Here is a 23,813-nt window from a genome sequence, read left to right on the forward strand (position 1 = left end):
ACACCTAGTGCTCATCACATCACGCACCCACCTTAATACCCATCACCCTGCTACCCCTGCCCCCACCCCTCTCCCCTCTGAAACCCTCAGTTTGTTTCCTGTCATCCATAGGCTCATGGTTCATCTCCCTCTCTGATTTTTGCCCCCTTTGGATTTCCCTCCCTTCCCCTATGGTCCTCTGTGCTATTGCTTATGTTTCACATATGAATGAAACCATATGATAGTTGTCTTTCTCTGCTTGACTTACTTCACTTAGCATAATCCCCTCTACTTCCATCCATGTCAATGCAAATGGTGGGTATTCATCGTTTCTGATGGCTGAATAATATTCCAATGTATATATGTACCACATCTTTTTTATCCATTCATTTGTTGAAGGGCATCTTGGCTCCTTCCACAGTGAGCTTCATTTTTTTCTAAATGGGTATACTTGTGCCAACATAATTAATGGATAATCTAACTTTAATCTTCTGGTTTGAGGGACAGCTTTTATCATATTCTAAATACTTGATACTTGAACCCGTATCACAACTTCTAAATTTAATAAGAAAACACTAACCACCACCAAAAAATAAATTAAAAAAGTTCTGGCTCTGTAGATACAACATTTTATAAATGTATGTTTTATGCATAAAAAGTAAACTGGCCAAAAAGAACATTTACATTTCAACTCCCAACCCATACTAGATCTATATATGCCTAAGAAAATTTAATAAGAAAACACTGCTGTGTAAGTCACAAAACATATTCAGAGGGCATGTGCCAGTTTACTTTGTATTCTTGAAGGGATTTTTTTTGTTTGTTCTATTGATTTTATTAAATAAAATAGGGTAGTTGATGCCAGCCATGCCTAATAAATCCGTTATTTATGTTCTTTTTTTTAACTTCTTAGGGGAGTCTTATGTTTCATAAACTTCGACCTGTAGATCAACTAAGGCATCTACTTGTGAGTAATGTGGGTGGAGATGGAGAAGAGATTGAAAGATTCTTTAAATTACATCAGGTAATTATTTGTACTTTTAAAAAGATATTATGATATTTTAAACAATGAAACAATGAGAATAATAGCTGAATTTTATGTAAATTAGAATTAAAATACTGTAACAGGTAATCTTAGCAGTCTTTCTTTACATTTGTCATTATGTGTGTACTAATATTTGGGAACAGTTTTAATAAGTAAGGCTTATACAATAAGCTCAGATTTTTATTTGTCTTTATTGATAAGTTCTTATTAAAGTATATTAGTAAGAGACTCATTCAAGTTTTATGATAAATGCATTTTTATTAAAACAGAATATTTATGGAAAAATCCTTTTTTTTTTTTATTTTAAGTTTTTGCCAATGACCTGATGAAAAATTTGGAGCAGTAGTGATAAGGCCATTAGTATTTCAAAACCATTGCTAAAATTGACAAGGCAAAACTCAGCTTAAGATCAAGAATATCAGATCAAAGTTAAATACAGAGACACTGGATTCAAATCACCAGCTGCACCACAAGGGTAGATTACTTGAATTCTGTGGACTTCAGTTGCTTCATGTGTAAAACAGACATTATGATGGTGTATGATATGGGGATTAAGATATGCTAACCTCTTAAAATAGTACCTGGCACATAACAGGTGCTTAATAAATAGGTATATTGTTGTTATTTTCTAAAAGGTAAAAGGGATATGAGGGAAAAAAATTAGGGGAATAAACTATAAACTAAAATAGAATCTAGATAAAAAGAAAAAAGAGCACCCTTTAATGATACCTATCATACCTATGAGCCTATGATACCAGCTTTTTCATACCAACTGAGTTCATTCACTTGGCAAATATATATTGAGCACCTGCTCTGTGCTAAGCACAAATTTGAACACTGGATACAGCAATAACCAAAACTTCTTTTTAAATGCTTATGTTTGGGGCGCCTGGGTGGCATAGTGGTTAAGCGTCTGCCTTCGGCTCAGGGCGTGATCCCGGCGTTATGGGATTGAGCCCCACATCAGGCTCCTCCACTCTGAGCCTGCTTCTTCCTCTCCCACTCCCCCTGCTTGTGTTCCCTCTCTCGCTGGCTGTCTCTATCTCTGTCGAATAAATAAATAAAATCTTTAAAAAAAAATAAATAAATGTTTATGTTTAACATAAGGGACAATACTCTTTTTTTTTTTTAAACAGGAAGACCAGGCTTGTGCAACCTGCCTCATCCTTGCTTGTTCCACTGCTGCCTGTGATAGAGAAGTATCGGCATGGGCTACTCGGGCTTTCTTCAGGTATATGTCAGTTTTCTTTTGTTCTTGGCCACTTTTTTTAATGACAGCATTGGTCAATGTGATAGTTCAAGGGCTTACCAAACAGTCGAAGAGCTATATAGGCAAGATACTAACATTTTTTTTGCAAAAGGGTAAAATCTGGAAAGAGTATGATACTAATAGAAGTAGCTAGATTACCACAATGTATGAATTGTTACCCTTGCTCTGGGTTCTGTTCTCCAACTTCTTCTGTCTAGTCTTTTTTCTACACCTCTTTCTGCTCCAGTTACCCTATCTGTTTTTACTTTTTTACACTATACTGATTCTGCTTTATTTGTATCATTGGCGTTGAGGAATTCTGAATCACTTTAAGGAAACTTGGTATCAAAAAGGTATTTTTATTTGGAAAATACTTAGCTAAAGGTAAGAATTTGAAATGTGATTTGTTTAAAACAATTTTTCAAGTGCTGTCTAACCATTATCTGGTATGAAAATTACAGTGCCATATACTCTTAAGTAAATTCTGTGCTTCTTAGAAATTGCTAGAGTCCCTTATAATTCTTTATGGTAGAGATTCAAGTCAACTTTTTTTTTTATTTATTTTTTTAAAAGATTATTTATTTGAGAGTGAGAGAACAGAGTGAGAGCACGAACAGGGGGGAGGGGCAGAGGGAGAGGATGAAGCCGACTCTCCGCTGAGCGGGAAGCCTGATGAAGGGCTTGATCCCAGGATCATGACCTGAGCTGAAGGCAGACGCAAACCGACTGAGCCACCTACGCACCCCTCGAGTCAACATTTTTTAAATAAGTATTATATCTATGCTTATAGATAAAAGCACTGTTAACACAATACGCTAAAGTCTGTAATGTTTAAAGCATTTATTTGGGAGCGAGCAGGACTTGGAACAATTCCAGCTTTTAAGGTGGAAAATGTCACTGACTAAGCTCAGCCTCTGTTGTCATAAAAACAGGTACGGCGGTGAAGCACAGATGAGATTTCCAACCACTCTCCCTGCTCCAAGTAATGTTGGTCCCATCTTGGGGTCTCCTGTCTATTCTAGTGAGTATGAAATATTGAAACAGGACTGTTTCTGATAGTTTGAATTTTAGAAACTGCATAGCATATGCAGTTCTAAAGAACTTTGTTCTAAAGAACAAAGCTTTTCTTTATATTTTATTTACTGCTACTGTTTTATTGGGTGAATAACACTACAGATGTCTGACTCTTAAAGCCGATGATATATTAATATTGAGTTCTTATGTATGTTAGAGAACAAAATAACATGTAACCAGCAATATTTACAGAACTCATTTGTTATTTATCCAAAAGGAAGGAGGTGAATGATTTAATGATAAGTAAACTCCCAGCTCAGTGTTTTCCAAAGTGGGAATTGTTAGAAAGTTCTTGGGAAATGAGTAGAGTCCCTAAATCTTAAATATTTCATGGATGGTGCCATTCCTCACTCATGCTTAGAAACAGCTTCTCTAATTTAATCAGATTTGGGAGGTTATTTTGTAAATCTTTTTATTCTTTCCTTTTTAGGTTCTCCTATTCCTACTAGTAGTCCATATCCGAATCCATCATTTTTGGGAACACCATCTCAAGGTACCTCTTTTCTTTGTTTTATATTGCTACTGTTCTTTTTGAAGAGCTAACCGTTACCCTTAATGCTTACTTAGAGAAATATTAACTTGCTCTAGTCTCTTGAAAATAATGTAATTTAATAGAAGTTACACCCAAGGAAGTATTGACATTTGGCCATGAATGCCTTTGCATAGGAACATCTTTATTAGTATACCTGGAAAGCTCCTTATTTGGGTACCAGTATTTAATTAGCAGCCATAAAATCTGTATAATTAGCTCTATATGACTCCCAGCATCAAAGAGGAGTGATTGCAAGCTTTCTTGCCCTTTACCTTGTATGCCGACACTTGAAAGCCTACCTGGGAGCATCCATCCAATCTGAGTCTCTTCTTATCAGGGAAAACCAAATTCAGTATCTATTTATTCCAGTATTTTTATAAATATACTTACCTTTGGGCCTAGATACACAGGTTTTGTTTATTGAGGATGCTGAATGTTTAAGGTTAAATTTAAAGATTTGTCTTTCTTATGTGTGTACAAGGTGTACATCCTCCTGCCATGTCAACTCCAGTGTGTGTTTCAGGAAACCCAGCAACTCAGGCTGCAAGTTTGAGTTGTATGGCTGCACCAGAGATTGTGTACTCGGGAAAACACAATGGTATTTGCATTTACTTTTCTCGAATCATGGGGTAAGTTTTGCATGAAATAAACAACTATTGCTCACCTTGTCCTATTTTGTGTAGTTGAATATTTTTAACTCTAAATTTGGGACATCATTTATTCCTGTTAAATTTTACTTATAGTTTTACCTCACTTGTTCATGAATAAGATTGTTTTCTATTGTTTAGCTTTTTTTTTTTTTTTACCATCTAACCATATATATTTGTTGCTGTGTTTTATATATATGTATACACACACATATTAACATATGGTGTTACAAACCACCCTGTTACTCAGTGACGTATATCTGTAAGTCAGTTAGGCAGTTCTGGTCTTGGCTAGACTCACTCATTTATATGCATTCAGCTGTGAGGTTGAAGAGAGCTCTGTCAATCTTGGCTGGATTCTCACATTTTACAGTCATGTTTGTATGCTGATCTAGAATGGTCTCTCTGCTGGGACAACTGGGTAATTTTTCACATGGTCTCTCATCCTCCAGCAGGTTAGCCAGGAATTATTCATTTGGTGATGGCAAGGTCCCATGAGACAGGGTAGAAATTTGCAAACTTTCTTGATGCCTAGGTTTAGAGTTGGCTTACCATCATTTTAACCTCATTCACTGGGCCAGGGAAACAGCTCCAGGCCAACCCAGATTCAAAAATAAGATCCATTCAAAAATGGGAAATATACTCCTCATTATGAGAGACACGTCAAAGTCATATTGTAAGGGATAAGTATAAGGAGGGACAAAGAATTACAGCCATTTTTGCAGTTAGTTTACCATATCATCTAGTTAATTATCCTGTCTGCTATATATTTGTCTTCGATTTGAGATGGATGATTTGATTTGAATCATTTGCTTAAAATGTGGAACAGTGCAACACTCCTTTATAAATTTGTTTTTGCGTCATAAGCTTTCTTATTTACAGTTCATTGCCCAACATTTTGATTTTTCTTCAGCAGTATTTCATTATGTGAAATAACTTAGGTATATCAGGTTTAGAAATTTCCTTGTTTTCCATTCTTTCGGATAACTTTGTAAAGTGTTAAATCATTTCTGTACTTTGATACACAGAAAGGAATTTACTACATATTGTAATTTTTTTATACAACATAATTATTAAAACTTTCTTTATTTCAGAAATATCTGGGATGCTAGTTTAGTTGTGGAGAGAGTATTCAAGAGTGGCAACAGAGAAATCACTGCAGTAAGTGTTGTATAATGTATTCCATTGTTATATGTAACCAGTTTACGGTATTAATTGTATAAATAGATTATTTCACATTTCTTGGTGTTACAAACAAGATGCAATGATTATTCTTTTATGTACATGTTTGCGTACGTGTCCAATAAAGTCTCCTTGCCCTGGGTGAAGTCCCACCTCTGTCACTTATATAAATGATGAGTCATTTTCTTAATATTTCAGTCTGATACCTCAGTGTAAGATGAGAATATTAAGACATCTCCCTCTTAAGGTTGTTCTGAGGGTCAAACAGAATAATACTTAATATTACTCAAAGCTACTATTTAATATTTTGTTGTATATGCTCCCGAATTCCACGAACCCAGTAATTTCCATGCATTAGTATGCTTTCTAGAGTGCTTTAAGAATAGATCCTGTAGGGTTGCCTGGGTGGTTCAAGCAGTTAAGGTCTGCCTTTGGCTCAGGTCATGATCCCAGGACCCTGGGATCGAGCCCCACTTCAGGCTCCCTGATCAGCAGGGAGCTTGCTTCTCCCTATCCCCCTGCTCGGCTCGCTCTCTCTCTCTCTCTTTCTCTCAAATAAATAAATAAAATATTTTTTAAAAAAAGAATAGATCCTGTAAAACTTTGTATTATAAATTCAGGTAGCAGAATTTTTTTTTACGTGAAATAAGAATGCAATTTATTTTTAGCGTTTTTCTTTTTAAATCTGAAAGATACCAAATATTTTTTCAATTCTAATACTCTTTTAAAGTTCACATTTCTAAGAAGAAGAATATATTTATTTAACATGGTATATGATTCCATTTATATGAAGTTCAAGAATAGGCAAAACTAACCTGTGGTGACAAGAAAAGTGGTTACCTGGGAGATAGAATGACTAGTGACTAGAAAGGAGCATTAGGGAACTTCTTGGGTGTTGGAAATATTCTATATTGTGGTCTGGGTGGTGACTGTATTAAAATAGAAAAAGCTATCAAGATGTTCACTTAAGATGTGTTTATTTTACTGTTTCTAAATTATACCTAAAACAAACCAGAGCAAGACAAGAGGGATATGGGTATCTAGCCCTTTATTCTGGTGACCAAGTATAAATAATTACTGTTTATAAAGATAGGATATTTAAAAATTGAAACTTGACATTCAGTTATAAAATGTTTTTTACATATACACTTTTTTTGTTTTAAAGCTTTTGAAAATACTTTTTTTCTTACAGATTGAAAGTAGTGTTCCCTCCCAGCTGTTGGAGTCAGTGCTACAAGAACTGAAAGGTTTGCAAGAATTTCTAGACAGAAACTCCCAATTTGCAGGAGGACCATTAGGAAATCCAAAGTAAGAATAAACAAGATTTATTTGCCAGTTTCTTCCCTTTTTTCCTCTAAGATATAACTTATGTTATAAAATTCATCCTTTTTAATATTTAGTTCAGTGGCTTTAAGTATATTTATGAGGTTATGCAATTATCACCACTATCTAATTCCAGAACATTTTCATCATGCCAAAAAGAAAACCTTTACCCATTAGCCATCACTCCCTGTTCAGGCCACAGGAACAATAATACCACAGAATGGCTTAAACAACAAACATTTATTTCTCACAGTTCTGGAGGCTGGAAGTCTGAGATCAGGGTGCCAGCGTGGTTGGGTTCTAGTGAGGACCCTCTTCCTTGTTTATAGGCAGCTGCTTTCTGTGTTCTAACGTGGCAGAGAGAAAACTAGGTGACAAGCTCTCTGGTGTCTTGTTGTAAGTCCGTTATCTCATTGTCGGAACTTCACTCTCATCACCCCATCTAAACCTAATTACCTCCCAAAGGCTCCACCTCCTAATACCATCACTCTCGGAACTGGGACTTCAACATTGGAATACGGTGGGACACAAACGGTCCATAGCACTCACCATTTCCTTTCCAGTCCCTAGCAACCACTACTCTATCTGTCTCTATGGATCTGCCATATTCTGGATGTTTTATGTAAATGGAAATGTGGCCTTTTGTTGTTGGCTTCTTTCTTTTAGCATATATCCAAGGTTCTCGTGTCTTAATATTATCAGCACTTTGTTTCATTTTTCAGTTCATCAGGTGATGCTCATTTGGTTTATGTTAGCTTTTTGGTTGCTATGAAAAATGCTGATGTGAACATACCTATAAAAGTTTTTGTGTGGACATATGTTTAGGATAATTTTGTTTTTATTCCAGAAATAATATGGGCTTTTTGTAAAGATTTCACTTTACTGCCCAGAAAACTTGTTAAGTATAACAGTATAAACTTAATATGTATATATAAATATGTGTTTATTTAAAACTGCAAATATAGCACTTTCACAGGTCCTCCCCTGACAGTGGGGCCAGGATTTGGTAGCTGGTGCTGAAAGAAAACCATTGATTGCATCCTTGCCCTGGGACTGTGCCAGTGGCAGCTGTCACTCAGTGGGACAGAGAGACTGTTCTGTGACATCGTATTCAACGTTGTATCTTTCTCCTGCTGCTCTAACCTTAGGTCTTCTCCATTTAAAAAAAAAATTAATAAAATTCAGAAAAAATTTTAAAAAATGAACTGCAAATGGAATCTAAATAGGTGCACTTTCATGAAACATTGTATATACTCACTATATCTTCTAGAACATTCCAAATCAGTGGAATAAATTTTTATATTGGCTGCATGTTTTTCCATTATTTATATGCAAACATATAATGGTATAACTACTAATAATTGCAGTGTTTGTTTTTTCATGTTATAAACAAGTTTATACATGTTTGTGTACTTCTTCAGTAATCTTCAGATGAATTTCTTGAGAAGTAGAATTAAAATGTTGATATGTAGTATTTAGTTGTCTCCTGAGAAAGTTATACCAATTTTCTTTATTTTGAGCCTTTAGAACACTCTAAAGTATATCTTAATGTATAAACTGATTTCTCCCTTCTTTTGTTAACCCAGTTTAAGAGTCTTTATCTTTTAATAAGACAGTTTAACCTCTTCCCATTTTTGGGATTAGTTTAATGTTTGATCTTATTCTCACCATCCTGAATTTGTGCTTTTGTTGTGTGTTTTGTTTTGTTTTTTTCCTTCCCCATCCCCTTATTTTACTGGATTGATCAGACCTTTCCCTACCCCGAACACAGATTTAGAAGTTTTATACGTGATTTTCTTTCTCTAGTAGTTAGTTTTAAATTCTGAAAAATACACATCTCTGCCAGCATTAGTAATTGGACAGAAGCTGCTATTGCTCCTTTTTCCCCTGCCCTCCACCAGTATCCTTCTTTGAAATTATATGGAATTTTAGTTGTAAGGTATTTTTTTCTTTTTTTTTTTTTTTAATATTCTTCTGTTAATAGTTTCTTAGCAGTTTATTGAATTTTACGGTTATAACTGCAATTGTCTGTTGATTTTATACCCTACTACTTCACTAATTTCTCTTTAGTTAGTAGTTTTTTCATTGAGTGTTTTGAATTTTTCAAATATGTAGTCCTGTCATCTGCAAGTAGAGATAATTTTACCTTTTCTTTCTAGCTCTAGTTGCTTTCTCCTACCTGTATAGGCTAGTATCTCCAACATAGTGTTAAATAGTAGTGGAGATACAGTGGGAATCTGGGTCTTATTCCTGACTTTAGTGGGAAAGCTTGTAGTCTCTCCCCATTAAAGATCAGGCCTACATAGATACAGTTTATCATGCTAAGAAAATATTCATCCGTTTCTGTTTTATTGAATTTTCATATACAGTGAGCATTAGAGTTTGTCAAATGTCTGCATTTTGTAGAGATGGTATTTTTTCCCTTTATTAACAGATTTTCTCATTTCAACCAACTCTTCATGCCTGCAACATTAATCTCACTATTTGTTAATAGCTTCTTAAAATGTAATTTATATGCCACAAGATTCACTTAAATTTTAAGTGTTTCGTTCTGCAAATTTTAGTAAATATATAGAATTATTCAACCATCATCACAGTCCATTTTTGGAACATTTTCTTCAACCCAAAGACATTTCTTTTGTCTGTTTGCAACCATTTCCACCCCTTAGCCCCAAACACGTATTAATCTATCTCTATAGATTTGCCTATTCTTGACAGTTCATACAAATGTAATCATAAAATTTGTGGTCTTTAGAATCTAGCTTTTTTTGCTTAACCTTATTTTGAGGTTCATATTTGAGGTCCATGTTATAGCATAAATCAATACTTCACCCCTTTTTATTGCCTAATGGGTATGGGATTGTAAGGTCATAGTTATTTTCTCTCAGATCTTCATTTATAGTTTGTTCCATTTTCTTCGTAAACTTTAATATTGCAGAGGAAAAATACATTGCCTTTCTGATTCTCTTTTCTCTGTAAATGGCTTGTGTTTACTTTGAAGTTTTTCATTTATTTATTTTAATTTATTTATTTTTTACTTTGAAGTTTTTTATGCTCTTTGTCTTTATTACTGAAAATTTAGGAATTTCGACGTGTCTTCAGATGTCTTTCTTCAGTGAGTGTTGAGAACTATCTCAACAAGTACTTAGAACTAGACTTAAGCCTTGGTGAATTTTCTTCTGTTATTTTTTTATTTTTTGTACTATCTGATCATTTCCCTTCTCGGGAAAATCCTGTTAACTCTCCTGGATCTAGCTTCAGTTTCTTCTCTTTTCTTCCATAATTTCCTTTTTTCCTTTCTTTTGTTGTTATGGGTCTATAGATTATGGAATTCCTAGAGTTGATGTTTTCAATCATTAAATATATATATATGTGTGTGTGTGTGTGTGTGTGTGTGTGTGTGTGTGTGTGTGTATTAGGATTTATTTATTTACTTTGGGGGAGGCAGAAGGAGGGGGGAGAGAGTCTTAAGCAGATTCTGCAGTGAGCACAGAGCCTGATGCTAGGCTCAGTCTCACAACCCTGAGATCATGGCCTGAGCCGAAACCAGGAGTCTGGCACTTAACCAACTGTGCCACCCAGGTGCCCCAAATCTATTCAGTCCTGGGGTTGAGTCCTGCATCAGGCCCTCTGCTCAGCGGGGAGTCTGCTTCTCCCTTTCCCTGCTTTTGTGCTCTTGCTTCTCTCTCTCCCTCTCAAATAAATAAATAAATCTTTAAAAAAATAGCATCTGTTCGCTTTCATTGATACATTTTTTTTCTGGCCATTGTAATTTTAATTCTAAGAGCTCTTTTATTTTCCCTTTTTCATGACAATTAGCACTTATGATGTGAATACCAGATTTCACTAGATAGATTACCTGCTGAAACAAACAGCAAGACTGACATTCTCCAGAGGGCTGATATATGCAACAACATGGATGAATCTCAAATGCATTTTGCTATAGAAAAGAAGCCAGAATTGATTTATATGACCTACTAGAAAAGGCAGAACTTATAGGAGTAGGGGTAACTGGGTGGCTCAGTTGGTTAAGCGTCTGCCTCAGGTTCAGGTCGTGATCTCGGGGTCCTGGGATTGAGCCCTAAGTTGGGCTCCCTGCTCAATGGTGAGCCTGCTTCTTCCTTTCCCTCTGCCACCCCCCTGCTTGTGCTGTCTTACTCTCTCTCTGTCAAATAAATAAATAAAATCTTAAAAAACAACAACAACAACAACAATGTATAGGGATAAAGAAGAGATCAGTGGTGGCCAGGCTTATGGGTGAGAAAATAATTCGGATAGCACAAGAGAATTTTGGGGCATGGTGGGACTGTTCTGTATCTTGGTTGTGGTGGTAGTTACAGGACACTACGCATCTGTCAAAACTCATAAAACTGCACATGGAAAAAGGTGGGTTTTATTATGTAACTTGAAACCAAAATACTGCTCATCTTTGAAGGATGCTAGAAAACAATTCATTACTTTTAAATTTGGCAGATAAAAAGAAGCAACCATTTATCCAGCCTTTCTGAATAAAATGGACATCAGGATAACCAAGTAATTGAAACTTTAAGCATCCAAGCGATTAAAATGCTTCAGTTTTAAATCATCATTGATTCGCCAGTGATTATTTCACTATTCTGCAGAGGAAAAGAGTATTAACAATGAATCCCAGCTCATTTATATGAAATATTCAGAATAGGCAAACTTAAAGAGACAGAAAGACTAGCAGTTACTTAGGGTAGGTGTGGGAGAGATGGGGATTGACTGCTAATAGAGAGTGGGTGAAAACATTCTAAAATTAGATTGTGGTGATAGTTGCACAACCCTATGAATATATTTTGAAAAACTAAATTGTGTACTTTAAGTGGTTGAATTGTATGGTGTATAAATTATATCTCAGTAAAGCTGTTGAAAACACAAATACACATTCTGGAATTTGTTTCAGTACAACTGCCAAAGTGCAGCAGAGGCTGATAGGATTCATGCGTCCTGAAAATGGAAATACCCAGCAGATGCAACAGGAACTGCAGAGGAAGTTTCATGGTGAGTTATTCCTTCTGCTCACTTGACTGTTACCTGACCCCAATAAGGAATTTTATTCATCAGGTAGAAAACAGTGGATTGAATAGAAAACGGTGGACATCTCTCAATAAGATCTTTTTTTTGATAACACAAATATTTTTATTTTTATTTATTTTATTTTTTTTTAAAGATTTTATTTATTTATTTGACAGAGACAGCCAGCGAGAGAGGGAACACAAGCAGGGGGAGTGGGAGAGGAAGAAGCAGGCTCCTAGCAGAGGAGCCTGATGTGGGGCTCGATCCTAGAACGCTGGGATCACACCCTGAGCCAAAGGCAGACGCTTAACGACTGCGCCACCCAGGTGCCCCTGATAACACAAATATTTTTAATTAAAATAACACCAGTGTGGTTGAGAAAAGTGGGCAGTATGGATCTCATGTATTTCCATAACTATCAGCCCATAAAGTTTTTTCCTTTCCTTTACAAGAAAATATGATACCTTTTTTTTAACGTAAGTTTTTGAATTGTAAAATAGACATAGTATAAAATTTACCATTTTTAACCACATTCACATTGTTGTGCCAACATCACCACTATCCATCTCCAGAACTTTTTTCATCTTCCTACAAAACTCTGTACCCATGAAACAACTCCCCATTTCTGGCACCACCCCAGTCCCTAACAACTGTCAGTCGTTTTCTGTTTGTTTTTTGTCTCTGAATTTGACTACCTTATGTACTTCATGTCAGTGGAATTATATAGTGGAATTATACAGTGACCAGCTTTGCAACTGGCTTATTTCAATTAGTGTATGTCTTCAGAGTTTATCTGTGTTGTAGCATATGTCTGAATTTCCTTTTTAAGACAATATGCATTCTTTGTCTACCCAGGTTTCCCCTGCTATCTGAAAGTAGTGTTCCTGTGAAACCTTTCGTAAGCCGAAATGGCATAAAGTGAGGAAGTAATTACCATTAATTTATATGGAAAATTTTTTGAGCATTCCCAGACCCCAAAAAATAACCTTTCTTAGGCTTTTCAGTTCCTTAGGACACTTTTTTTTTTTAAGTTTATTTACATTTTTTAGTAATCTCTATGCTCATTGTGGGGCTTGAACTCATGACCCTGAGATCAAGAGTCACATGTTCCTCCAACCGAGTCAGCCAGGAGCCCCACCTTAGGACACATTTAGAGCTAAAGCACAGGTGTCCATAGACACATTTCAAAGTTGTGGCGGCTTGATGCCGAAATGATGTGTGTGGTTTCTGGGGAAGGAGTTTGGCAGGGTGTGGCTTGCTACAAAACAAATGAATGCTGGTTTGGGGGTGTTTTTTCATGCAGAAAAAACAGTTGGGTTTTTGAACACTTGGGTTGCTTCCACCTTTGAGGTATTGTGAGTAATTCTGCTGTGAACATAGTGTGCAGATATAAATTTGAGTCCCTGTTTTCAGTTCTTTTGTTATATACCCAGAAATGGAATTGCTGGATGGTATGGTATTCTGTTTTTAATCTTTGAGGAACTGCCGTACTATTTTCTATGCACCCTTTTACATTTCTGCTAGTAGTGCACAAAATATTTCAATTTCTTCACATCTTCACCACTTATTTTTCTCTTTTTATAGTACCCATCCTAGTGGATGCAAAGTGGTATCTCATTGTGGTTTTTGGTTTGCATTTTCCTAATGATAGGGACATACCTTTTTATAGAGTTAAAAGTGTGAATAAAATTTTGGGGTTTTTTTGGTTTTTGTTTTTTGTTTTTTTTTGTCTATTGTAAATGGTAACAATCATGGAAAGAGCAAGGTAATGGAAAACCTATAATCATCAATGTTTACAGAAATAATATGGAATAATAAATCATTGCTTAAATTTTGCCTGCCATTCAGTTTTTGTAAAGAATTTTTGTGTTCTATTTGAGCCATTTCTGGCTGATAGATCTTTGCTAAATAAGACCCAGCCATTTACTCTTGTCCCTTCCTGCAAAATATAGTTTTATGTTTACTATTTTGTAAACATTTTTTCATTACTGTTAATGGTACTTCAGTAAGGTCTTAAGCCTGACAGTACCAAGCATTGGTAAGGATTAAGACAGAAGGGAGAGTTCATATTGCCGGCACACGTACACTGAAATGACTGCTTTGGAGAGCAATTTGATCATATCCTGTAAAAGCTGAAAATGCATATACATTAAAAGCTGGCAGTTTCACTTCTAAGGATACATCGTATAGCAGTCTTTATCAGACTTTTTTCCTTATAGTAAGAAATATATTTTACGTTATGACCCAGATGTTTGAAAGCATACGTACACAACTGAAACAAAACTGTAGGAAATAACTACCTCTTTTATACTCTAATATTTTCCTTTTTTATTTTATTTCCTTTTTTTTTTTTAAGTAGCCTCCATGCCCAGTATGGGGCTTGAACTTAAAACCCTGAGATCAAGAGTTGCATGGTCTACTGACTGAGCCAGCCAGGCATCCCAATTCTATTTCCTTTTTAAGGGGGGAAAAAAAGCTGTCATGACTGACTGATTGAATCTGATTTCTTAATCCAGGGTTTGAGGAACATAGTCCTAGAGAAATCTGACGGCGCTTTCCAGGAGTCCTTTCTTAAGGATGTTTATTGCATTACTGTTCTAGTAGCAAAGCATGGGAGACAATATAAATGTCATTAAGGTGCAAAATTGACCTAATTGTGGTATACTTACATGATGGAACATCCAGTAATTTAAGTTTACTAGGTTTATACTTACTAAATATAGATAACGTATGAAAATACAGCTGGGTGGAAAAAGCAGTGGTGTAAATTATTTAAAAACAGCAGTGTTTTTGTTGTTTATGTGTACACACACAGACACATATACGCATAATGACAGGATAAAAGCATGAATTCAACGAGTCGTGATCATTGTTGGCTATGATGAGGGGAGGGAGGAGACCAGTGAAGATTTCAGCCTTAACTATAGTTGTTCTTATTGAAAGTGAAGTGTTGTTTTATTTAAAACAACCTGTGTCATTGTATAAAACTTCATTAGTTGTGTTTTGTAATTAGAGGCTCAACTGAGTGAAAAGGTTTCACTTCAGGCAATCCAGCAGCTGGTTCGAAAATCATACCAGGCTCTGGCTTTATGGAAGCTTCTTTGTGAACATCAATTCACTGTCATTGTAGGAGAACTTCAGAAGGTAGGATTTCTTTTCCCTTAAGATCATACTGTTAATGCTGTGATTAGTTTTCTTTTGAGTGAGCTTTAATCTTACACTTGGGTTTGGGAGGGGACTTTTGGGGAGAGGCATTTAGATTATGATGAGGTTAGTATCTGCTTAATGGAAATCTTAATGGAAGATCGCACTAAAGCATGAAAACTTGAGGGATCTGCTTTGTCGAAACCACAAGTTTTTACAGTATGTGAGAATTTTATCTTGATATATGAATGAAATCTTTACCAAAAATATTTTTTTTAAACAGTAGATTGTAACCATTATTTGGGTTTCAGATCCCTTTGGGAATTTGATCAATACTCTTTCTTCACACCCTCAAAGAATGCATACAGATACATCCACAAAATTTTTGCATGTAATTTCAAAGAGTCCAATGACTTAAATTAAACATTCTTAGTTTTAAAGAAAGATGTTTACCATTGTGAGAAAAAATGGGTCATATTTCTCTTGCTGTCCTCATTTGAATCCTTTTTAAGTATAATGGAAATTTGCATTCATTTAAATGTTAGGCCACTGGGGGGGAATGTATTCCTACCTATTATTGTGAACATTTCTAAACATACACAAAAATAGTGTAAATACTACATTATAATCCGCATATACACTTGTATTCAGCATTTTCAAGATTTTATCAATTTTCATTAATCTATTCTCTTTTTCTTTACCAAATTAAAGATGATCCTAGATGTCATATCATTTCATTCCTGTATACTTTACTGTGTATTTCTAAAGAGAGTTGTGATGTGAATCTGTCGCACCCATTGATCACCAGGGTTGACTCGGCTGATCTGACTGGCTAAGCAGGTGTCCCCTTTCTCCCTTACCATTCCATGTGCATCCCTTCCAAAGCTTTGTGCTCAAAGAGGATGACCTTCCCTGATAGAGGAGGACCATTCTTCGGTCAAGAGTATAAGAGTAGCTGTGCGTCCCTGCTGGAACCTCCAAATGCGCTCTCAAGGTCCATTTGTAGAATGTCAAGCTTCCAGGGCTCCAGACATCCAAATGAGGCACTGTGTGGCAATCTGCCTTAAAATTAATTAGAAAATAAAAATTTTTAAATAAACTTTTAAAAGGTAGACATTTCTTTGAATAAGTCATCAGCATACTTGGCAATATTAATAATTTTTTGGTAGTGTTTGAAATTTCTGTGTCTTGGGGCGCCTGGGTGGCTCAGTCGTTAAGCGTCTGCCTTCAGCTCAGGTCATCATCCCAGTGTTCTGGGATCGAGCCCTGCATCGGGCTCCCTGCTCAGCGGGAAGCCTGCTTCTCCCTCTCCCACTCTCCCTGCTTGCATTCCCTCTCTCGCTGCCTCTCTGTCAAATAAGTAAATAAAATCTTTAAAAAAAGAAAAAAGAAATTTCTGTGTCTTAAAAATATCTTTTTACGGATTGGTTTGTTCAGATCAGAATTTAAACATTTGGTTCACTTGTTGAATTTGATTATTAATAAATCTGTGTCAGTCTGAGCCATTTTCCTTTCTTTTGTTCCTTGCTATTGCCAGGAAAGAATCAGGTCATCAGTCTTGTACCTTAAGGTTGCCTTTACCTCCTTGGAGTGAACTTATCCCTCTATTCCAGCATTTTCTATATGATGGAAGTTAGTCTGCAAAGTCTTGATTAAATTCAGGTCAATTTATTCGAGGATGAATAGAATACTTCATATGCAGTGGTTTGTGGGTCAAACTGTATTAGAAGACACAAGTTTTAATTGTCCTGCTTTTAGTGATATTGTTGTCCCACTTTTAGTGGTACTAAGCTTGATTACTGAATTCAGGTCCTGCCATTGTGAAATTCCCCATCAAGAGTTTCATCAAGCTTTCATCATCCATTGATGAATCATTACCTGAATTAGCTATTTCACTTAAGATTATGAAGTGGTCATTTTTCTCTATCTGTGATTTCTTCCATATTTAATCACTGCAATTCTGTGGGGGGGGAAATTTTCCCTTATCCTCTAGGGCCTTTGGTTACCCTGAAATGTTTAATGCTTGACTTTTAAGTACCAATTTTCAAAGTTAAAAGGCAGTCCCCCTTGTTCTTTTCAGTAGTGTCCAGTGTGTTGTTTTGTTGGTGGCTTTGTTTATTTTAAGCACATACTTTTTTTTGCCTTTTAAAAACTCAGGGGATATGTTTAACTATAAAAGCTTTTCTTTTCCATGCCAGGTAGATTAATGATTTTTAGTCCTATTGGATGGTAAACATAATGTAAGTAAATTTTTAGGCTAGGCATCTTTTTTGTGATTCATCTTTGAAGCTTCCTTCCTTGCATCATGGGTTTTTGCTCAAGGAATCCAAATTACATATTAGTTAAAAAATTGGAATATGGATTGGATTTATGGTGAAATTTAGAATAAATAGTCAAATCCCTAAACAGAGTATTTTAATAAAGCATAAATCATCTCAGTACTTTAGAATGCCACATTTATTTTTTTATATTTTTTAAAGATTTTATTTGACAGCGAGAGAGCGCAACTGGGGCAGACAGCAGAGGGAGCAGGAGAAGCAGGCTCCCTTTTGAGCAGGGAGCTTGATTTGGAGCTTAATCCCAGGACCCTGGGATCGTGACCTGAGCGGAAGGCACACACTTAACTGACTGAGCCACCCAGGCGCCCCTAGGACTCCATTTGTTCAAAATGAGATCAAACTCCCATGTTAGGAGGCTTTTTTTTTTTTAAAGTAGGCTCCACACCCAGCATGGAGTCCAAAGTGGGGTTTGAACTCACGACCTTGAGATTAAGACCTAAGCTGAGATCAAGAGTAGGACGTTTAACTGACTGAGCTACCCAGGTGCATGTTAGAAGGCTTTATTTATTTTTTTTTTAAGATTTTATTTTATTATTTATTTGGCAGAGAGACAGCCAGCGAGAGAGGGAACACAAGCAGGGGGAGTGGGAGAGGAAGAAGCAGGCTCCCAGCAGAGCAGGGAGCCGGATTCGATCCCAGGACCCTGGGATTATGCCCTGGGCCAAAGGCTTAATGACTGAGACACCCAGGTGCCCCTGTTAGAAGGCTTTAAATAGAATCCTAACATTTAGGAAAAATAAATGGAAGCCCAAGATTTTTATTTTTATTTTTTATTTTTTTGAGAGAGAGCAAGAAAGCATGGGGGCAGGGAGGGACAAAGGGAAAGGGAGAGAGAATCTTAAGCAGGCTCGATGCTCAGTGCAGAGCTCGAGTCAAGGCTCAGTCTCAGCACCCTGAGATCATGACCTGAGCTGAAATCAAGAGTCAAATGCCTAACCAACTGAGCCACCCAGGCACCCTGTAAGCCCAACATTTTTTAATGTAGCTAAGTGATTGTTCTTTCTGATTATGACTAAAATCAGGAGACCTGGCTCTAATTTTGGTTCTGCCTACATTTTACTTTTCTCATTTGTAAATTGAGAGATCTGTACTGGTCACACTGTGGGTTAACAGTTCTGTATGATTCTATGAAAGTTTGCAAAAATGTGTTAGTCTGGTATAGTTTAGCATATTTTCTCTTTTGAATTATAGAGTGTATTAATTTTTTGGTTATTTTAAATTATTAAAGAAATTTTGTTCTGGCTAGAAATAGGATGTTCATATATTTTTGATAGAAAAAAGGACTTTCTCTTACACTCCTAGGAATTTCAAGAGCAGCTGAAAATCACCACGTTTAAAGATCTGGTAATCAGGGACAAGGAACTGACAGGGGCGTTAATTGCGTCTCTTATCAACTGCTACATCAGAGATAATGCTGCTGTTGATGGCATTAGTTTACACTTACAGGATATCTGCCCACTTCTGTATAGCACTGATGATGCAATTTGTTCTAAGGTATGATGCTTTATTAGGTATTTCAGTGTTTCTTAAAGGGGTTTCATGGTATGAAAAGCACAATAGAACTGGAATCAGAAACCATCTTTTACTTAATGACATCTCTTGGGTAGGTCTCCTAACCTCCCTTGGCCTCCAGAGTCCTCCTCTGTATGATGAAAAGAGTTGGAATACATCATTTCTTAAAAATCCTTGTTTATTTAAGTTTTTCATAAAGAATCTTGTTAGTATTTCTAGACCATGTTTTTTTAAATGGTTAAATATGTTTCTCCTTAGAAATTAAAAGTTATGAAAACTTCAAGTCTATAATAAGTTAGAGTTAATTGGGCAATTTTTATTGATCCTTTCTTACAGGTGAAAATAATTTAAAAAATCAGTATCACATGGATTGCCTGCTGACCAATAATGTATTGACTAGGCAAGAGATTTACCAGTCAAAAGCTATCTTGCTTAAAATATTTGTGAGAGGAATTAAAAATAGCTAGGATTTTTTGGTCAAAATTTTTTCTGCCTAAAATTAAGAAGAAGTAAGTTTGTAGAGTTGTTTTTATTTTTTATGATAATAAACCAGATGTAAATTGAGACATAGACCAAAACTTATGTTGATAACGTCATCTGTGTGCTGGATTTTGCATCTTTTTAAGTTCTTGTTATCTCTAATTCTAGGCAAATGAACTCCTTCAGCGTTCTCGACAAGTTCAAAATAAGATTGAAAAGGAAAGAATGTTAAGAGAATCCTTAAAGGAATATCAGAAAATCAGCAGTCAAGTGGACCTTTCCAATGTTTGTGCTCAGTATAGACAAGGTGAGAAACAAAATGTTCTTCATATCTTTTTCTTAACTCAGGGGACAAATGACTGAATAAAATAAGCAATTCCCTCTTCCACTTCACTTTCCCAAGTGATATGACGGAGGAAATTCATGCCTTGTGTTCTAGTATCTGATGAGTGCACTAGCCTATGCAAAAACTATGATGCTCTTTTTATATCTTGAAATACGTAACTTCTTAACACGGAGTTTTGGTCCTTGTCCAGTTAAACTATCTATTAGATAGCTTCCTGGGTTACATTTATTTTTTGGATGCTTTACATTCTTTTGACTAATTTTTTAAAACAGTACCTGTCTGCTTGTTTTTAAATTACTTTAAATCAAATCTAGCGTAATGTAAAAGTAATAACTCCTAGCACAGATATTGTTTTGAATTCTAAGGTGTTTTTTTTTTTTTTTCATCAAGAAACTGAAACCTTTCCTTTGGTTATTCCAACTTTGAAAATTTTTTTCCAATGAAGGAAATATACTTAATAGCAGCCTTTTAGGCATGTTGGTACCTTGTTCTTTGGTATATTCACCAGACATATTTTATGATAGTGTCATCAAGGTGACTAGCATACAGTAGAGACATAAAAACCTTGATTTTTATAAACCAGCTAAGGAAAAACGCATCCAGCTTAATAAGCCTTATCTCTTTGTCCTTTTTCTTTCCCATTAGTCCGTTTTTATGAGGGTGTAGTGGAGCTCTCTCTTACTGCTGCAGAAAAAAAAGATCCTCAGGGTCTTGGACTTCATTTTTATAAACATGGAGAACCAGAAGAAGACATTGTGGGACTGCAGGCTTTCCAAGAAAGGCAAGTTTTATTACCTTAGCAGCTTACCAACTTTCTGGATACAGACTTTCCTTTGTGTAAAGTTTGATTGACTGTATTAGGAAAATGATATTTTAAGTAAAACACTTATAAAATTGAATTATGCTTTCACTTAAAAATGTCTGATTTTATCACAGGCCTAAATTAGGATTATAATTCTTAGCTTAGGGTTCAAGTTTTAGTTTGGTGGAAATTCTTAAGGACTTATCAGTGCTTTTGAACTTGCCTCTGTGGTTTTTATGACACTTTACTAATGTCATTTTTAAATGAGATAACTTATTTGGAACCATCTCTTCCCCATCTAATTTCTCGTTCTGGGTGAAGATTAGTATTTTTATTTTATGGAATGATTTTTAAATGTTCACAAATTAGTAGTGACTGTTAAAGAAGAAGAAAAATGTGTGTCCATAAAGGAAATATATAACCTATCAAAAACCTGGTTCTTAGTAATACATTAATTTTTATGACTTCACCCTTTTATGGTTAACCACATGTTTCTCAAACCTAGAAAAAGTATACAATTTATATTATTTTTATACCAAATATATGTGTGTGTACATATATCTATTCCCCAAAATAGTCTTCAAATTACTCTGTGTATTTAAGTTAGATAAGTCAGTTGCTATTTAATTAAATAATGCAGTTGCTCCTTTTCCATTGTTTTTTCAGATTAAACAGTTATAAGTGTATTACAGATACACTTCAAGAATTGGTAAATCAAAGTAAGGCTGCTCCTCAGTCTCCCAGTGTACCCAAAAAACCTGGGCCTCCAGTATTGTCATCTGATCCCAACATGCTGAGTAATGAAGAAGCAGGACATCATGTAAGGGACATAGCATGTTTTTATCCTGAAAATACATTGTTTTAAGAAGTTCTATGTGGTAGTGGTGGCAGCTCCTCTTGGGAAAGATAGTAGCTCTTAGAAATAAGCCTTTAAGAATTCTTGATTTCAGGGTTTTATAAGGCTGATGTTTATGATGTCCAGCAAGAGAGCCTTTAACTGCTAATTTTTACTATTTTTTTTTATTTTAGTTTGAACAGATGCTTAAATTGTCTCAACGATCCAAAGATGAGCTCTTTAGTATTGCCCTTTATAATTGGCTAATACAAGCTGATCTTGCAGATAAGCTATTGCAGGTAAAACAATTTTTTTATTCCAGTATTGTTAATTTGTATTTTCAGGTAGCATATACATAGTTGAAGGAGGGGTGCCTGGGTGGCTCAGTTAAGCCTACGCCTTTGGCTCAGGTCATGATTGCAGGGTCCTGGGATCGAGCTCTGCATCGGGCTCCCTGCTCTGCAGGGAGCCTGTTTCTCCCTCTCCCTCTGCCTGCCACTCCCTCTGCTTGTGCGTGCGCACGCGCTCTCTCTGTCAAATAAATAAAATCTTTAAAAATAATGAATAAAAATAAAAAATACATAGATACAGGAAATTCATTTTCTTATCCTGAACCTACCATTAGGTGTTAATGTCAAGCCAAGTAATGTCTTACCTTTCCCTAGTGGGCAAAACAAACTATTGCTCTAATTTTCTTGTTATTTTGAAGCTGATTTGAGTTTTTTATACTGTGGGATGGAAAGCATTTGATTATGAATTAGGAGTCCTAGACTTGGCATTACCTCTGCCATTAATTCAGTATGTGACTTCATACATGTCTTTTTACTATCCTAAGTCTCAATATTCTGTAAAATAAATGTGTGACATTTGATAATGGCAAGGATGTCTTTGAGCTCAGAGTCTAGGAATCAATAGCTATGTTTTGAAAGTTTATTAAAAGATTTGTAATTGGGGGTGCCTGGGTGGCTCAGTCGTTAAGTGTCCGACTCTTGATTTCGTCTCAGGTTGTGATCCTGGGGTCGTGAGATGGAGCCTGCTGGGGAGGCCCCCCCCCCCCTGGGCTCATGCTCTCTCTGTCTCTCTCAAAAAAATAAAAATTAAAAAACATTTGTAACTGAATTATTAGTTTAATTAGCCTAATTCAACTATCTTAGCAACTTTTCAGTTAACACTGGTAAGACAAAAATCATTTATGATGAAAAAAATTGGCCTCTGTTTTTGGATTATAATTTTGCTTATGTATTCGTGAAGCAAGGCATACCTGTAGTTGTCTTAAAATGTTATAGTTACTACATAAAGAGCAAGTGACTAGTCCAGAAAATGTTTCTGAGTGACTGTATAATTTGCAGATTGCTTCTCCATTTCTGGAGCCACATCTAGTCCGAATGGCCAAAGTTGATCAAAACAAAGTTCGTTATATGGATTTACTGTGGAGGTATTATGAAAAGAACAGAAGCTTTAGTAATGCTGCTCGTGTCCTGTCCAAATTGGCTGACATGCATAGGTATGGTATAATACACTTACTACTATGAATAATGATTGATAACTGACCTATAATACATCCAGATTTCAGAAATTAAATAAAACCTTATTCAGGTTATACCTATGTAGAGTTTTTATGCTTTTACTTGGATTTACCTAAAGTTTACAATTTTTTCTTTTTTTTTTTAATAATGTATAGGAGGTACTAAATACCCAAGACCGACCCTCTCTAGTGAAACTATCTTCTAAATCTCTTCTTTAAAGTATGTCTTTAGATTCTTTCCTACTAAGCAGTTAATTAATATTTTTAATTAAAAGGACAAAAACTTCTTAAAGGCTTTATAATTCTAAATGTTTTACTAATTCTAGACTTAATTTCCTCTGCTCTATTATTGTTTTAAATTACCAAAAAAATTTGGGCATATATGTTGAAGATTGTTAAAAATCTTACTAAAGAAAGCATTAAAATTTCTAGTTAGATTATTATATCAAAACAATTTAATATAATCTTGGACAGATCATTAATTTGACCTTGTATTTTCGTTTGGAATCTTCTTCGCCAAAATAACACGAGTCCTATTTCTAAAAACTGAAGATCGGTTAAGTTAGGAAGAAGAGGTTGTGGAAGCAAAGCTGTTTTTAAACCAAGTTAATCAGAATGGTAATTTATGGGGCGCCTAGCTGGCTCAGTCGGTAGAACATGTGACTCTTGATCTCAGGGTCGTGAGTTCAAGCCCCATGCTGGGAATAGAGCCTACTTTAAAAATAAATAAAAGTTAAAGAGTCTAGATATGACTGTAATAGC

General features: G+C 35.6%; 1 protein-coding gene, 1 long non-coding RNA gene and 1 other non-coding gene across 4 annotated transcripts in view; 2 read left to right on the top strand and 1 right to left on the bottom strand.

The window, feature by feature from the left end:
- The window catches only part of NUP155 (nucleoporin 155), a 66,298-nt gene that overhangs the window by 23,883 nt on the left and 18,602 nt on the right, over positions 1-23,813 (top strand). The window contains exons 14-28 of one of the 2 annotated variants that reach the window (XM_045787289.2): positions 893-1,003; positions 2,161-2,255; positions 3,206-3,294; positions 3,778-3,840; positions 4,361-4,508; positions 5,621-5,687; positions 6,901-7,016; positions 11,956-12,053; positions 15,082-15,212; positions 18,854-19,045; positions 19,712-19,850; positions 20,535-20,670; positions 21,358-21,511; positions 21,721-21,825; positions 22,876-23,030. In XM_045787289.2, coding sequence (XP_045643245.1) covers positions 893-1,003; positions 2,161-2,255; positions 3,206-3,294; positions 3,778-3,840; positions 4,361-4,508; positions 5,621-5,687; positions 6,901-7,016; positions 11,956-12,053; positions 15,082-15,212; positions 18,854-19,045; positions 19,712-19,850; positions 20,535-20,670; positions 21,358-21,511; positions 21,721-21,825; positions 22,876-23,030 — 1,799 coding nt within the window. The remainder of the gene's footprint in view (positions 1-892; positions 1,004-2,160; positions 2,256-3,205; positions 3,295-3,777; positions 3,841-4,360; positions 4,509-5,620; positions 5,688-6,900; positions 7,017-11,955; positions 12,054-15,081; positions 15,213-18,853; positions 19,046-19,711; positions 19,851-20,534; positions 20,671-21,357; positions 21,512-21,720; positions 21,826-22,875; positions 23,031-23,813) is intronic. The other variant, XM_087867930.1, reaches the window with a different exon arrangement.
- LOC123785584 (small nucleolar RNA SNORA30/SNORA37 family) lies at positions 7,993-8,120 on the top strand. Its single transcript, XR_006777679.1, has one exon. It is a non-coding gene; the product is annotated as a small nucleolar RNA SNORA30/SNORA37 family (small nucleolar RNA).
- LOC148108868 (uncharacterized) overlaps positions 15,998-23,813 on the bottom strand; it is a 44,192-nt gene continuing 36,376 nt past the window's right edge. Inside the window, exon 3 of the long non-coding RNA XR_015726877.1 lies at positions 15,998-16,270. This is a non-coding gene — a long non-coding RNA (uncharacterized LOC148108868). The remainder of the gene's footprint in view (positions 16,271-23,813) is intronic.

Source organism: Ursus americanus, chromosome 15, assembly GCF_024610735.1.
Source record: "Ursus americanus isolate L20-20 chromosome 15, mUrsAme1.1.p, whole genome shotgun sequence".
NCBI lineage: Eukaryota > Metazoa > Chordata > Mammalia > Carnivora > Ursidae > Ursus > Ursus americanus.